Source organism: Moschus berezovskii, chromosome 24 (assembly GCF_049115385.1).
Source record: "Moschus berezovskii isolate FMDL1 chromosome 24, NW_MosBer_1.0, whole genome shotgun sequence".
NCBI lineage: Eukaryota > Metazoa > Chordata > Mammalia > Artiodactyla > Moschidae > Moschus > Moschus berezovskii.
In genome coordinates this window covers 19,689,275-19,706,520 of record NC_142483.1, presented here as the reverse complement: position 1 = coordinate 19,706,520, position 17,246 = coordinate 19,689,275, and the positions used below count along the sequence as shown (strand labels likewise).

Below are 17,246 nucleotides of genomic sequence, written 5' to 3'. Positions count from 1 at the left end.
GTGACCGACTCTGCGACCCATGAATCACAGCACGCCAGGCCTCCCTGTCCATCACCAACTCCCAGAGTTCACTCAAACTTAGTGAACATTAAATGTAGGGCAGCTTAAATTATGTCTTCTTGATAGCTAAAGATCTGTAGTAATAGACTCTGCTTTCTTTAAATTTGTGTGTGATCTGAGTTTCTCAATGGAATTTGATGAATGTCCATTTTCTACATCCTCTTCTCTTCCAGAGTTCAACCTGAGGAAATGTCATTCAGATTTGGCCAACATCTCATCAAGCCCTCAGTGGTGTTTCTCAAAACAGAACTGTCCTTTGCCCTGGTGAACCGGAAGCCTGTGGTACCTGGACGTATCCTTTTTTTTTTTTTTTTAAGAGAGAAAACAGACCAAATGAACACAAACATTAACCTCTAGTATCTGACCAAAAAGGTAAGCAAGGAATCCTCCTGCCTCCCCCTTTGGAGAAACCAGATAGGACAATATTCACATTTATTCTGAATCCAGTTGGTGGCACCAGTAATATGCTTGATCGATGCTGCAGAACTTCTGAAAAAGAGTTGCTTAGCAACTGTGGCTTTGGAGGTGAGTTTTTGCTTGACCTTTTCACAGTTGTAGTTGTGTAAATAAATAGGTGCTTCTAAAATGGATCCAATGAATATCCTTATTAGCACTTTGTTTTCAGGTATCAAGTGTGCACTTTAATAGTAAGAGATTGGGTGACACACTTGTGATATGGAAGTAAGCTGTTCCATGAAGATTTGAGACTGGCTTGGTTTCTTTACCTCTTGGAGATCATTCAAGCTATGAATTTTAATTGCATTCAAACACATAAATATACTACACTATATATATATATATACATATATTTTATGTTAGAGTCTGAGATGGCATTTTCTCTTGGAAAACATCCCAGCTTCTAAATCATTGTCTGGTGCCATTAGTGGTGTGGGGTATTTTATTTCCCTCTGACCATCGATTTCAGTAGAAGCTTTATTCTTTGCAGTGGGAGAGGCAGAATTTGGTGAAATGCTCTGGAGAGTTATTTTTATGTTGTTGAAAGTATCACTCGTGACTGGATATGGATGACATTTGTACTAACTCTTCAAAAATTTTATTTCCTCTCCCAACTTAATTTACTATGCAGAGGGCAACAAAGTATGAAATGTTGTATTTTAAGATAATAAGCATTTCCACATTGAGACATGCTTCTATTTTGAAATAAATTTCTCAGTAATTTTGAGTATATAAAGGTGTCAAGATTTTTTCCAAGAGTGAGTTATAATTTTTTTAATGGGATTTTTGAAAATGCTTGAAAACTTGATGAATCATCTTCTTTCTTGACCATGTAACTACTGATAAAACATGCAGCAAAAGATAATTGTGGTTTTTGTGGTAGACTCCCAAATTTCTTGATTTGAACTTTTAGCCTAAATAAATTTCATAAATTTATAAAACTAATGATAATATCAATAAGCTAGTAAATGATATATATTTTTCTTGATAATATTTAACTTTTAAATTTATAAAAATATTTGATTTTATAAGTATATAAGATTAGAAAATTTCATCTTCTTTTTATTAAAGTAAAAACTCTAAAATGATGCAGAATGCTCTTATAAAATGACAGTTTTTAAGTTGTGTAACAATTTTATATTGAATTTCTCCAAAAGACCTTGAAGTTCTTGAAATAATACAGTCATTTTATTTTCTCATTTGATTTTGCTGCAAGTCTGTGGTTGCCTTTTTCCTTTGAGGAATATTTTTTTAAGCAAAATGTCGAATTCCAGTGTCAAAAGGATACTGTTTAAATGCCATCTCTCTTTGGGTGTCAGTTTTAATTGACTTTTGTACAAGAACTGAGTGAATTTGGGATGAAAATGTAAATTTAGATGAACGAATCTTAATGCTTCGGACTGACAGAATATGAGATTGTAGAGATGCATGTTTTAAAAAACGGTTGATAATGAAATGAACTTTGATTTTTTTTTTTTTAACTCCTATATTGATGGTAAGAAACTTGATTTTTCATGGTCTTTTTAACTACCTCTGAAAGTGTGCTGTGTAAGACCTGGGTCATATATGTGTTTGAACTGAAATAGAGGTGTCTGCTTCAAGGAAAATATTTATAGTGAACAGTGAGCAGTTAGTGAATGATGACTAGTTTTGTTCCAGATGGCACTGAAATTGCCATTTTGAAAATGAGTCCTGGTTGATTATCACCTCGTTGAGTAAATGCCAAGGACAAGGGGAGCATTGTATTAAAATCAACAGCCTCAGTTTGTTTGGAAGGTAGCAAGAAGGACTCAGCTCTTTCCAAGGCTGAGAATGGTACACTCGGTGCAATCAGTGTACTCTGTAAAGCTCTTTTACATCTACAGTGTTTAAAGTAATTTCAGGGGCAGTGGATAATGGATTCAAGCAATCCTTTTTATATGATGATTCTGAAACTTTTTATTTTACTTTACCTTGGTAAACTCTCTTAGGTGACAACTGTGAGAAGAATTTTAATAAGTTACTCATTTGCTTGTGTGAAGTAATATTCTTTTGTCCTGTGATTTGGAAATTGAAACAGTGAATAGCTCTGCCTACTAACATTTCATAAAATAAATGGTGAAATGGTTGCAGCAGACCATCACTGCCCCCCGTCCTCTGCAGTGCTCCATTCTGCCTGCCCTAAATAAGCCCCTTGTTGTGGGTCTTCTGGATCTTCTGATTCTGTGTCCCTGGGCTTCCCCAGCCCAGCCCACAGCTCTCTCTAAACCACATTTCTGATGTTACCACTCTCCTCTTCCTTTGCCAAAAATCACTGATAGATATAATGGGTATTCTTTTTATTATTATTTTTTTAATTTATTTATTTTTTATTGGAGGCTAATTATTTTACAATATTATATTGGTTGGTTTTGCCATACATTGAGATGAATCCGCCCCGGGTGTACATAAGTCCCCCATCCTGAACACCCCTCCCACCTCTCTGCTCCCTTTATCCTCCCTCTGGGTCATCCCCGCATGCCAGCCCCGAGCATCCTGTAACATGCATAGACCCTGAACTGGTGATTCGTTTCACATATGACAACATACATGTTTCAATGCCATTCTCCCAAATCATCCCACCCTCATCCTCTCCCACAGAGTCCCAAAGACTGTTCTATACATCTGTGTCTCTTTTGCTGTCTCGTATACAGGGTTATCATTTGCATCTTTCTAAATTCCCTATATATGCGTTAGTATACTGTATTGGTGTTTTTCTTTCTGGCTTACTTCTGTATAATAGGCTCCAGTTTCATCCACCTCATTAGAACTGATTCAAATGCATTCTTTTTAATGGCTGAGTAATACTCCATTGTGTATATGTACCAAAGCTTTCTTATCCATTCGTCTGCAGATGGACATCTAGGTTGCTTCCATGTCCTGGCTATTATAAACAGTGCTCAATGAACATTGGAGTACATGTGTCTCTTTCAATTTATTTGAGAATTGTTGTTCAGTCGCTCAGATGTGTCCGACTCTTTGCGATCCCATGAACTGCAGCACACCAGGCTTACCCATCCTTCGCTATTTCCCAGAGTTTACTCAAATTCATGTCCATTAAGTTGGTGATGCCATCCAATCATCTCATTCTCTGTTGTCCCCTTTTCCTCCTGACCTCAATCTTTCCCAGCATCAGGGTCTTTTCCAATTTGAGGATAAAGTCCAAATTTCTTAGCATCCCTTTAAAAGATTTTCATTATCTTAACTCACCCTCCCCACTTTCCAGCTATTTCCTTAAACAGGTGTTGTATTTACCTGCTGACCCCCACTCTTCCTTCTGCTTCTCTCTTCACCTCGAGGTCCTTCCCTTCCTTTTCACTTGAACTAAAGTGCTTACTTCAATACCTGTCCTGCCCTCTTAGGGAAGAAAAAATTCCATCGTTTTTGTGACACTTGATTTCCTTATTCGCATGTTGATTCATTCAACAGTTTATTACTGCGCTACCCTGTTGCAGGCACCGTGCCAAACACTAATCCCAGTCTGCCCCAGACCAGAGCTGTGTTCGTTTCTGTTTGTCTGTGTGTGGAGTTGCATTCCTGGGAAGAGGTGGCGGCAAAATCTACTCTTAGTACGTCTCTTTTCCTTAGCACCCAGAATATTGTGTTGATTGAATTTAAAGTGAATCTGTAAACATCAGGAGCTTGTGGATAGTTTCAGTTAATCCTGAGATCCTGCCTTTCCTGTATCCCCATGCACAAAGCCATGTCTTGTCACCATTTTATCCCAGATTTATTAGTATCTCATCCAACTTTCCCTGCAAGCTCTGTCAGTTATAGTCCTGTTTTCATTGCTGTTATGAGTGTCCTGTGTTAAGTCTAAATGCAGTGAATGGACTGATGGCAGATGGGAAGAGATTCTTTTCCATTTTTTTCTGATTGTGTGTTAATTGGCCAATGGACGAGTCTGTATTTTAAGGGCAGTATACTGATATCTTGTTGTGAACTGGAAAATTCCATTTTGTGTTTTTGATGATTTCTTTTTTAAAAGAGTGTTGAGGGGGCCTCTGGGGAATGTGTCATTCAGAAGAGACTTGTAAATGTCATCTTTGAACTTGTGTCCTCTCTCAACATTCCCCACTCCTCAACCTTCTTTTCTTTTTGACTTTGCTCACTGGCTCGCTTTATACCTTCCTGAGGAGGAAAAGAACCGTCATTTCAGGGGCTGCTGATATGCTTCTGAAGCAAGACTGTTTGCTTCCATTCTCAGAAGAGCCACTTACGTCCCTCCTCGTCCCCACCTAAAGCAGACACTTCTGCTTGTTGCAAACAGTGTTTAAAGTTGATTGAATAGGCTTTGGCCTCTGTGGTGCAACACTCTGGAAGCAGATGTCTGAAGGTCTTTAATCCCTTAATTTCCTGTTGCTGGAAAATGCTTTTCAGGGAGTCTTGGAAAGTGAACAGAAGCATTTTGGAGGTTGCATCTTAAGAATTCTGCAGCGAACGTTTTATTCATGTACTTGGTGCAGCCCAGCTATTGTTCATGGCTTGAAAACATTTGAGTCAACATGGTTAATACTTGTCTCCACTCTGCTCCCCTTGCATCGGGCTGCGTCTACCTCTCATCTTCAGTTGAGCATGAAAAATTAATTTTAACATTAGTGGAATCCATTTGGGGACGGGGGGTTTTATTGTATATAAAATTATTCATTTGTTATGTCCTGTAGTTTTCAGCAGACAGTGTATTGATCTTCGAATTGCTATTCAGAATGGCATACGGGGCTCTGACATAAGGGGAACATGGCCACGTTTGTGGACAGGTTGAATGCATTGTGTAATGACAGAAACAAACCTTGCTTGCTGGCCATACTATATTATACAAATCATTTGTCAACAGTTTATTGAATCTGTTATTAAAAAGAGCAGATTCTTCCAAGCGGGAGCATCACACACAGAATGTTATCAGGGCCAAGCCACGTTAGGATGATATATTGAGGACAGCCTTACAAAGTGTATTTGTGAAGAATTAGACTAGGTAACTTAAAGGACATTTCTGCTGACATATTAGAAACAAAAGTTTGGTGCAAGGGAAATTGTGTTCTAAGTTCCAACTTCAATAGATAAAAAAGAAAAATCTGGCAATTGCCTTTTAATACAAAATTTTACCTCCCTAAGCGAGCAGTGTTCTGTTTTCAGGCCATTGCCATATTGAGTATTCTTGAAATAAAGGAACAGATAATAAAAATAGCTTCATTACTTAACAGTGCTTCTTACGGAATAGATGCTATAGATAAAAGTGCCCTTTTAGTCCTTCCGTAAAAATCAGAAATATTTGTCATTTCCTGAGTAGGTTGTAATCTTGTGAATTTCTTTAATTGTTCAGGAAACTGCAGTTATTAGTGATCTCATGATCTTTTCATTTCTGAAAAAGAGTTTCTTTTAAAACCTTCCTGTGCAAATAAAATGAGTGCAAGCACTATTTTTATATCTTTATTACTAAAGATAGACCTTTTTGCTCTTGAAATTTCCCTAAGCATATGCTTCCCCAGCCTGCCCCGCACCGACTTTGGGCCTGTTGTATATTACCCAGCTTAAAATACTGTAGGAGACGTGTTCAAAGCTGAGCATGCACCCTTTGTCCTGAGCTGAGTAGTGGGAAAAGTTGGTTTCCTTGTGGCCATATTTTTCTTGACTTTATTTGGCAGATTGTTGTGTCCAAAAGATCTGCAGTGATTGCTCAGAGTGTTCTTATGCTGTTTCTGTGGGAAAGGTTTCCATATAAATGTGTGCCTACTTTTGGGTCAGTAGAGTACATTGCCTCCAGCTTGAACAGTTTTTTACAGCATTCATCAGGAAGAACACAGAAAGCTCTTCTATGCTTTTGGCTTGCACTAAATTGACTGATATCTTTTTTCAGTGTCCAGAACCTAGCACAGAGGATCCTGCCAGCCCCCGTTACAAGACAAACCTTGTGTGACTGTCATCTATCTTGGCTTGTCATCTGAGGAGTTACTGCTCAGAGAGAAAATATGGGAACCTCAAATGCTGTTTCTTGGGTTGGTAGTGAGCTCACAGTGTTGAGTAGGATTCTGAGGCTGTATGCAGGGGCAGCGGGCAGTAACTGCCACAGGTAGAGTAGAAAGGCTCCTTGCCAAGACTCTTCCTCTCTTGGGTTTATTTCTCATCCTTGGAGCTGAGACTGGCATCTTTATTTTTTATTATAGACAGAATGATGGATTGTTGGCACCTGACACTGAGGGGTTTAATAGATTCTTTGTGTGTGTGTGTGTGTGCAACGAACATTTGAAATTGGACGGAGAAAAATGTGTGGATTTTATATATTTTGCCCCAGTGACTTCAAATAAAGGTGACTCACCCATGAAACAGTGTGCCTGAGGCATGTTCACACTGGTCTCTAGGTTTCATCCAGCCCCCTTGCTGCTGTCCACCGTCTCTGCCCGGCTCCTTGCAGCCTACTGGTGGGTGAGGATACTGGTGAGTGGTGATTTTGTGGTTCACTTTGCCCCTACACTTTGTCCCTTAGTTGTGACTGCTTTCCTTTGACCTTGACTGCTTCTCCGTAGTAGGATTTACCTTCTAGCTTCAGGACCTACTGTGAGTGGGGTGAGATGAGCTGGCTTGACCATGGTGATGCATTTGAGGAGGAAAGTCCTGACGGCTTTGTAATCAGAGCTTTTAGGAGGTTTCTGTATTCTCTTAGAATTGCACAAAGCCCACAGAATTATTTTACCACCAGAAAAAGATACCTTTGCACCTGCCAATCTCTCACAGAACATAATTCTATTAGTGTGTGTGTGTGTGTGTGTGTGTGTGAGTGAGTTAGGGAACAGGAGATGCTCTGTCTCCAGCTCCAGCAAATGGTGGGATGATAATTATGTGTGTTAAAATAACACTTTGAATATTCTTCACATTAATTGCAAAAATGAATATCCCTTGTAGAATGTCATTCCCCATTTCTATTTATTTCCATGTGAAAGTTTCCTCAGGTAATTTTGAACTGTCATGGTTAACAGTATCTGAACTCGTTCATTATATTCTGGGCATATTTTTGACCTGCTTCCCATGCAAGCTATCAGATTGTGAGCAATAGGAAAAGGCTGGTCATGGTGTTGCCAGCCTTGCACTTGTAACAGAACATAATTAGAAGTAATGAATGGAATAATACATCATTATTCACAAGAAATGTCATGTAATTAACTCAGATAATGCAAAATATATCCTAATTTCCATTTGGAATGAAAATAGATTTGTTAGAACATCAGTAGGCAGTTTAATGTTTATCCTATATTTTCATACACATATCAAAACTGTTAAAATCTGTTGAATGAATATACATGGATTTTCCACAACACAATAAGTCAAGATGGCTTTCTTTTGCTAATAGAGTCTTATGTGCATGCCTTGTTTATTATATATACATAATTTATATATATGTTCCAGTCTTATAATTAGCATAATTAATTTATATTTATTGCAAATTAATGATCTAATTTATTTACTTAGCTCCCATTTCCTTTCTCAAAGTAATCGACTGAAAAAATAACTATAAATTTGCAAATAGCTCTTGGGTACAAATCCTAAATTGGCCTTATCCTCAGAACTCTCTGTAATAGTAGGTATCTGAACTAGTTTTGCAATCTAAATTGTTTTCCTGAGATTTCTGTTCCAGGCTTTAAATATGCATCAAGAGTCTTGGCTTGGCTTAGATGGACCCACAATTGGGGATCAGGGATATGACTGGATATGTCTTAGGCAGAGGAATTATTTTTAGATGCAGTGATTAATATGACACATAGCAGTGACCAATGTCCTAATGTCAGTGTAATTCCTGGAAGTTCTCTGCTCTGTCACAACATCATCCTGCTAATTTCTGCTTTGTGGGAAGATCTGGAGAGACCCAGGGGATGAGGCAGAGAAGTGTGAGCAGCTCCCAGGAGGCAGTATGGACAAAACTGTTATAATATTTTAATAACAGGAATGGGCTTGCCTGTGGATGTACTCAGTTGCAGCCCTGGTTTTAGAAATGAATACTGATAGGAGGAAGCTTCCTTGACATCCTGTGGCTCACGCCTGGTATTTGTTCTTAAACACCACGGAGACTGGCATATAATAGCAGAGTCACCAATGAATTAAAAACAACAAAATTCTTTCTTTGTTTTAAATGGCTGGCTTCCTCACAGTGGAATGGTAACTGCCTAACACCATTATAGGGGAAAGCTTAACTGTAGCAGGAAAGGATTGAGGCCGTATTTTCTTGGTCTGTCTTTCTCATGTGTGTGAATGTGGTAGGGATGAAGAGTGTGTATATACGTGCATTCAACTTGTTTATATCTTTTATTGAAAATAACGTCATAGACATAAATTAATTGAAAGACGTTTTTGTTGTTGTCATTCAGTCATGTCCGACTCTTTGCCATCCCCATGGACTGCAGCATGCCAGGCTTCTCTGTCCTTCACTATCTCCCAGAGTTTGCTCAAATTCATGTCCCTTGTGTCATTGATGCCATCCAACCATCTCATCCTCTGTCACCCCCTTCTCCTCCTGCCCTCAGTTTTTCCCAGCATCATGGTTTTTTTTTTCTAATGAGTCAGCTCTTTGCGTCAGGTGGCCAGAGTATTGGAGCTTCAGCTGATGCTGAAATTGAAATAAGTGAATTAAATAATATTTTATGATGAGCAATGCATTGTTGAGGTCACTATTTTGTTCTATCCCCTCTGACCAGTTGGAATGGGAAGGCAGAGTCTCAGGCCAGTGTTGGCCCTACTTCATGGGAGTCAAGACTTCACCCAAAACTCTGGATCCTCATTCTGTTCTCTTTCTGCCACTTCTAGTTGCTGTCCCGTGTGCTACAAACCTTTTTGTAACATTGGTTTTAAGGAGTTCTGTTCCCTGGAGTCTTAAACATCTCCATTATTCCTGTTTTCCAGTGCTATACTGTTGTCAGTCCACACTCTGTCATTTATAACCTTTGCTGTCATTTTGCTGTCTTTGTTGTTTGGTTGTAATCATCATCATTTAGGAATAAGACTAACTTTGAGGACTTCTGAAAAACCTATGTGGCTTAAGCATGACTCTGCAGCGCTGTGAGTGCGGGGCCAAACACCTTGCTTGGCAAGCAGCATATTCACTCCCAGGTAAGATGAGCCCAGGAAGAGTGAAATTCAGCTGGTTCTCTTCATTTTCTCTTTTCTAATAGGTTTTAAAATGGCTGTAGTTACCAAGAGATCTTTTCATCTTCAAGATTTATTTCCAGTTCAAGAGATTTGTTGAAACTAACAATTGTCTGTTGAGTGCTAATACTTTAACAGTAAACCATGATCCCCTTCCATTTACCAAAGATGATTGCTTTCGAATTTATTAAATAAGATATGTCAAGATAAAATGTATCAACAGAAATTACATTAAATTCTGAAGCATGTTTCTCATGCCGGCATCTATTAATATTATACTAGTTAGTATTTTCTATTCTGTTTAGGGACCGAGTGACTCCTAGAAGCTTTTAAGTCATGGAGCTGTAGCTGCAATAATGAAATTGAAATTCAGAGCTGGAACAGACATTGAGTGGGACTTTTCATACTGCCCTGGAGTGTGAACCTAAACAGAAAAGTTGACATCATTTCTGGTGAGATACCCATGTGTGAGAGATAGCCACACTCTCATGGCAGCAGCAGAACCAGACCCAGCTGTTGAATGCCACCTCCATGTTCACAAGCCTTGTAAGGGGAGAAGTGGTCAGGAGAAGCGAAGTGCAATGAAGAATGCTGAGAAGCTGTTCTCTTACCTCTTTTTAGAGTGATTATTCCCCCTCCTCCTCCACCCCGCACCGAGAGTCATGTGCTCAATGCCCTGAGCAGGGGCTTGTTTCATCTGTGATGAAAGGATGCTGCCATCTTGCTCCTTGGAGTGATGCTGGCTGAGCAGAACGTGCAGGCTGTGTTGACACTTCTATCTACACAGTGGGGGCACAGTGCAAGCGCAGACTCTTTAGGGCCATAGGAGGCTTCCCCTTTGCCCTCCAGACATTAGGATTGCACCCAAACATAGGCCAGTGCTTGCTTCTTATCTGCCTATTTCTGAGTAGTGGGTAAGGAGATTGGGAGTGGCTTTTTGCAGGGCAAGGAGAATAATGTTTCTGAGAAGAAGATGGGAGCAACTTTTCTACTCCATCCCAATTTTCCACAGCCCCTGGAGGAAACACACAGATACCTCCCCTGGTTCTTATAAACACCCATGAGTATCAGCAGTAGGTGCCACAAGGGTGGTCAGGTAGATTTGTTGTTCCAACTGAGGCACTGGCCTATGGAGACAGTGATTGGATAATAAGCTGTTGGCAAAGTTATAAAGGGAGACATGACCATCCTTTTGTGACTGGGTTCTCAGAAGCAGATAGAGTGAGGGTGGGACTTGAATACCGTCAAGTCTGTGAATTCTGAACCATGCAGAGACCACCATATTTGCAGAAACTCTCTGCAGATGGAACTGAAATGGGGCCAGGGAAACCTGCTCTTCACCTGCTGACACAGAACTCCGCCTCCAATCCCAGAGTAGCTCAGTCAGGAATGGGGGAGCAGTTGGTAGAGAGCTCTAACTGCTCAAGTTTCCATCTCAAATCCGTGTTAGATAGGACTGGAAATTTTAATCTGAGATTGGATTGTTGAACACACCTTGTATGCAAGCATCATCTCGGGATGGTCTTCCTCTTTAAGGTTTCAGTACCACATTTACTTTCTTTGTGGCATTAATTATATTCCAACTTAATATATAACTCATTTGTGTCTCAGGCTGACCAGAATGCAAGCTCTGTGAAAGTGGGAATTGCTGTGAGTATGGGAATTCATGACTGCATCCCCACATGCCTGGCATGTGACAGACAATCAGTAAATATTTGTTCAATGAGTAACTATGGTTGACTAGCTGAAATTTTTAGCTTTAAAACCCCAAAAAGACAAGGGTCCTCACTTAGCAAGTAGAATAATGTGATAAATTTTTATACCTGGCAATTCAGTATGGTGGTTAGGAGCATCAGCTTGCATTTTTACACATCTCCACACACGCACACACTTACATGTGGATGCATAGTTGAAATTTATTGTTCCAAAGTGCCTGGCTTTGAGAGAGAGGACTAACAGGTGGCTTCAGCATGAAAAAAAAATACCTTCCCTCTGTCCACCCCAGCACAGTGGCTGAAGATTTCTGTGTAGATTGCAGCCAGGCCAGTGAAACCAGCCTTTCTTGGCTCGGCCCTGTGTCAGAGGTGATACTTAATATCCTCCTAAATGTCACAAATTAAACAGGGTTTGGTATCTCAGCAGATGATGGACTTCAATTTCCCAAGATTTTATTTTTCACCATCTTGCTTTCCTTGGGGCGTCTAGGGCAAGTGTGTATGCCATTTCTTCAGTCCTTCAATCAATTTTTATGGCCCCTTCTTCTTGGCTTCATTTCTCACACATACAGGTTCTCTTACATATATACTTATTTATACATCTTTGTTTCTAATGAATTCCTTTGATAAAGCCTTTTTTTGATTTATTGTTATTTATACAGTAACCAGGGCATCACTGAGGTAGTTTGTCTACTTGGTTACCTCCTGAAAGTGTTTAGAAAATGACTTAAGTTGACTAATAAAGTGTAGTGAAATAGTAAGATTAAGTGCTTTAAAAATAAGAGCAAACAAGCAAGAGTCAAAAAGAAAATAAGGAAAGTAAGATGGAGCCAAAAGTGAAAGTAGTGCATGAAATAGATACCAAATGTCCATAAAGTTGTCAGAGATGGGTTCCAGAGTTGGCCCTGAACTCTCTGGCACCAACCTAAGGAAGGAGAGAGAGATACTCTCCTTGAGGTAAAAACAGGAAGTGTTCAGGAAGTGCAGAAACGTGAGCAACAACAGGGATCAGTTGTAGTTTCTGCTGCTCTTTCCTTATGGAAGTGATGCTGGAACTTGTAATTGAGAGCGTCCTCAATATGTCCTTACAATACTGCTCACCATGTCCACCACCCCTGCCCAAGTTTGCCTGGACCAGGCACAGTCACTTCTCTACTTCCTTGCTTACACCTCCCAACCACTTCCCTCCTCTGCCCTTCAATGTAACATCACATAGCACCTGGCATGGGCTTCTTAACATAGATATTAGACTACGTTATTCCCTTGCTTTAAGATTTTCAGTGTTTGTTTCTTTCAACTAGAATAACATCTCAAGTCTTCACTTCGGCCTCCTGGATTTCTGGCTGTTGCCTCAGTGAGCTGTTTCAGCCACTGGCCTTTTGTACCAGCCTTGTCTTCACCAGGAATGAGCTTCCCTCTGACCCTCTCATGCATGCCTCCCCAGTTCTCATCTGCTCTGTTGTCACCTCCTCACAGAGGCCTTCCCTGACCCCACTACAGAACTCAAACCATGGAGAACAATGATCAGTGGTGATTAGAGAGGCTCTCTTCCTGTCCTGTGACCTGGAGGGGAAAGACTATGCTAGCGGGTCTAATATTTTGTGTGCCCTCTTCCCATGCAGAACCATTTATACTTGTTGAAACTACCAGTGAATTTGGGACAGGGAGTTGGAGAACTGGTTTTAGTCCCATTTGGGGATTCTAGTCAAGTGAGTTCATCTTTTTTTTTTCCCCTAATCTAAAAATAAAGATGCCTTTCTGGACTAAATCAAGATGATGTGTAAGTCAGAAGGATGAATGGATTTGCCTGTGAAATGGCATAATAATAACACTTTTTTCTTTGTCATTATCCTGACACTTGGAGGCTAACCAAGGGCTTGGGATTGGATAAGGGGTGCCATTTAATTTTGGCCCAAAGTTCATAAAACTGAAGCTTAAACCAAATTAATTTCTGGATTTCTATGGGAATATCACATAACAATTGGAATAACCCAAAACCCACTTTTAAACTACTCAATTAAGAATGGCATTAAAATAATACCCAGGATTTAAAATAAACCTACAAAATGATGAGAATTTGACATTTTATGAGCCTTTTTATTTTTTTTCCCTGTAAGATGTGGTTAAAAAAATTATTTTCTACTGTCTTTAGTGCCTGGGAAGAATATATAAGTGAGCAATCCTGGGGTTCATTCATGGCTGAGAGTTGCTGTGCCAGGATGATTGTTGAATCCTCCCGGGGTTTAGATTAGTCTAAACCAGGGGTCTGGATGCTCCACTCTCATTAATTGTAATGGGAGTTACTGTGTACATTTCTCTCCTTCACACACAGCACTGAAAAATGACCCCCTCACACCACCTTTGTGTCTTGCTCTTTGAACTAATTTTAATGGATTTTTTTTTTTTTAAGTGAAGCATCTCTGTGCAAGCCTCAGGGCAATAAGATTGCTACCAATTTGCTGATAAGCAATAGTCCTTTGTTTTGCAGTGTTCAACCTACACATGCTGGAGTGGTTGGGCCCAGAACTGACTCACTTTATTTCCAATGAAACTACTCTTTTCCCCCTTTTCTTTCTTTTCTTCATGTCTTTTTATTTTTTTTTTTAACATCTCAGTGTCCTAAATATAGTAATCAGTACACAGTAGGTATTCAGCACTCTGGAGTTCTGAAACTACTAAAATGTTACTGAGAAGAGGTTAACCTATATTCAAAGCATTCAGTATTCTCATTGCAGTCTTTTAGTAACCAGCTAATGAATTGCTTGGCTAAATAAATGTTTTGTTTAAATTATGTCCCTGTAAAAAGCAATCTAGTTTATATCAGGTGTAACAGATTTTTAAATCTTGCATTTATTTTTTCTAATTCTAAGAATATCTTTCCATTATAGAAAATAAAAACTATCCATAATCTCATTACCCAGAAACAACTCCTTCCAAAATTGCAGTTTATTTCTATCTAATTTTTTTTCCAATTTTTTTGTGTTTCTCTAGGAAAGATAAATATTTTATAACCTGATTTTTAAGCTATTGTTGACATTTTCTGATGTTTTAATAACACTGAGATTTTTATTAATGAAGTTCTAGTGTACCCTATGGATCTGCTGTAATATTCACTATTCAAACCACATGTAAGGAATATTTTAGTGAAAGATCTTCGGTCACATTCCTGATACATTTCTTAAACTGGAATGACTTGATACAATGTTATGTAGTATTTAAACCGACAAATATCCTCAAATTTGTTTTATACCAGCAGCACATGAAAACATACATCTCATGATAGTCTCTTCAGCTTTGAAAGTTTAAGGTGTAGGGGCTTCTCTTAACCTTTGCCAATGCGATAGATTTTACATATGTTATTGTTTTCCATTTAAATTACCTAATTGATGATACGGTGAACTTTTCAGTGTGTTTATGAATTATTTTTAATGACTTGACTATTAGTGTCCTATTGGTATATTTATTAAAACTCAGAGAACGTCTAGGAATTAGCCCTTTCCCTATTGTATTTGTTGCAAATATTATTCCAACTTGGACTCATCCTCTTCAGTTATTTATGATAATTACATACAGACATTTCAGTTTTTTTGTAGTTAAGCTTGTCAGCTTTATCATTTGTGAGATTTTCCAGTTCTTTTAAGCTTACAAAGCATTTCTACACAGAGATCAGTTAAATATTTATTTTCTGCATTTTTAAAAATAAATATTCTCTTTCTTTTTTAGTCTACTAACACCAAGAATTTCATAGTACTTCATAGGCATGCTTTAAAAATTCACTTTATCTTGCTGTCAGCCCTTTGAAGGAGGTAGAGATTGCTATTCCCAAGTTATCAGTGAAGAGACTGGGGGTGGGGCACGGCATCAGACAGCCTGTTTCCAGAAGCAGACCTGTGCTTTCTCATTCTATAAAAAATAATACGAATGGTCCCTGACTGAAGATGGTTCAGCTTATGAGTTTTGGGCTTTAATATGGTACAAAAGTGATGCACATTCAGTAGAAACCGTATTTAGAATTCTCAATGTGGTCTTTTCCCAGACTGGCAATACGCTCTGTCATGTTGCTGAGCGCTGGCAGCCACCACAGCTCCCAGTCAGCCACACAGTCACAAGGATTAGCAACCGATACTCTTCAACCCAGACCACCGTTCCTTTTTTCACTTTCAGTTCACGAGTCAATAAATTACATGAGATATTCAGTGCTTTATTATAAAGTAGGCTTTGAGCTAGATGATTTTTCCTAAATGTAGGCTTTCATCAAGGTCCTTCATGAGAGTTTGACGAAACTGTAAAATATTGCCACTCTGCAAAGCAATATTTTTGTTTGTTTTGGAAAATACGCTTATTATAAAAATATTGTTTATGTTAACATGATGTGGATTTATTGTTTGAATCATTAGATAATATTTTCTCAGTTCTAATTTCTACTTAAAATCAGTAGGTACAATCCACACGAACACAAGCTCTTTGGTGTTATCAATCATTTTCAACAGTTCTACGGAGTATGAAGACTGAAAGTTTTGTGGGCTGCTCCTCTGCAGCCACTCCTTTGCCTCAGCCCTAGTTTCTCCTATTGTCCTCAATATTGCTGCTTTAATTTCACAAAGCTTATCTCCCAAGGGCATAGGTGATTTGGAACACAGCAGTGTAAGCTTTGTAGCCCATGCCTCTGTGTGATCCCTAGCTCAGCTCCTGATGGGTAGGATTCTCAACCCAGAAATTATTTAAGCTGTCTTTGCTTTAGTTATCTCATGCTTAAGGAGGGGTAATGGTATCTACCTCATGGGGTTGCTCTGAACATCATGTGAGCTAACATATGTAATAGGCTTAAATGGTCCATTGAACGTGTGTGTGTGTGTGTGTGTGTTCAGTCGTGTCCGACTCTTTGTGGCCCTATGGACTGTAGCCTGCCAGACTCCTATGCCCATGGAATTTTCCAAGCAAGAATTCTGGAGTGAGTTTGCCATTTCCTACTCCAGCCCTGGAATGTATGAAGGGTCAGATATTAGCTATTTTGTTAAGTTTCTATTGCCGGGAGAAATATCAATAACCTCAGATATGCAGATGACACCACCCTTATGGCAGAAAGTGAAGAGGAACTCAAAAGCCTCTTGATGAAAGTGAAAGAGGAGAGTGAAAAGTTTGGCTTGAAGCTCAACATTCAGAAAACGAAGATCATGGCATCTGGTCCCATCACTTCATGGGAAATAGATGGGGAAACAGTGGAAACAGTGTCAGACTTTATTTTTGGGGGCTCCAAAATCACTGCAGATGCTGATTGCAGCCAGGAAATTAAAAGACACTTACTCCTTGGAAGGAAAGTTATGACCAACCTAGATAGCATATTAAAAAGCAGAGACATTACTTTGCCAACCAAGGTCCGTCTAGTCAAGGCTATGGTTTTTCCCGTGGTCATGTATGGATGTGAGAGTTGGACTGTGAAGAAAGCTGATCGCCGAAGAATTGATGCTTTTGAACTGTGGTGCTGGAGAAGACTCTTGAGAGTCCCTTGTACTGCAAGGAGATCCAACCAGTCCATTCTAAAGGAGATCAGTCCTGGGTGTTCATTGGAAGGACTGATGCTAAAGCTGAAACTGCAATACTTTGGCCACCTCATGCGACGAGTTGATTCACTGGAAGAGTCTGATGCTAGGAGGGATTGGGGGCAGGAGGAGAAGGGGACGACAGAGGATGAGATGGCTGGATGGCATCACCGACTCGATGGACATGAGTTTGAGTGTACTCCGGGAGTTGGTGATGGACAGGGAGGCCTGGAGTGCTGTGAATCATGGGGTCACAAAGAGTCCGACACGACTGAGCAACTGAACTGAACTGAGAAGACTGAAATGTGACATACTATTCCATAGGGTT

General features: G+C 39.5%; 1 protein-coding gene across 6 annotated transcripts in view; it reads left to right on the top strand.

Annotated features, from left to right (window-relative positions):
* FHIT (fragile histidine triad diadenosine triphosphatase) overlaps positions 1-17,246 on the top strand; it is a 1,558,201-nt gene that overhangs the window by 727,335 nt on the left and 813,620 nt on the right. For all 6 annotated transcript variants that reach the window (XR_016036236.1, XM_055414232.2, XM_055414233.2 and 3 more), the window contains one exon: positions 234-352. Coding sequence is in view for 5 of the 6 variants with exons in the window: in XM_088831802.1 (XP_088687928.1) it covers positions 234-352 (119 nt within the window). In the remaining variant the exon portion in view is untranslated. The remainder of the gene's footprint in view (positions 1-233; positions 353-17,246) is intronic.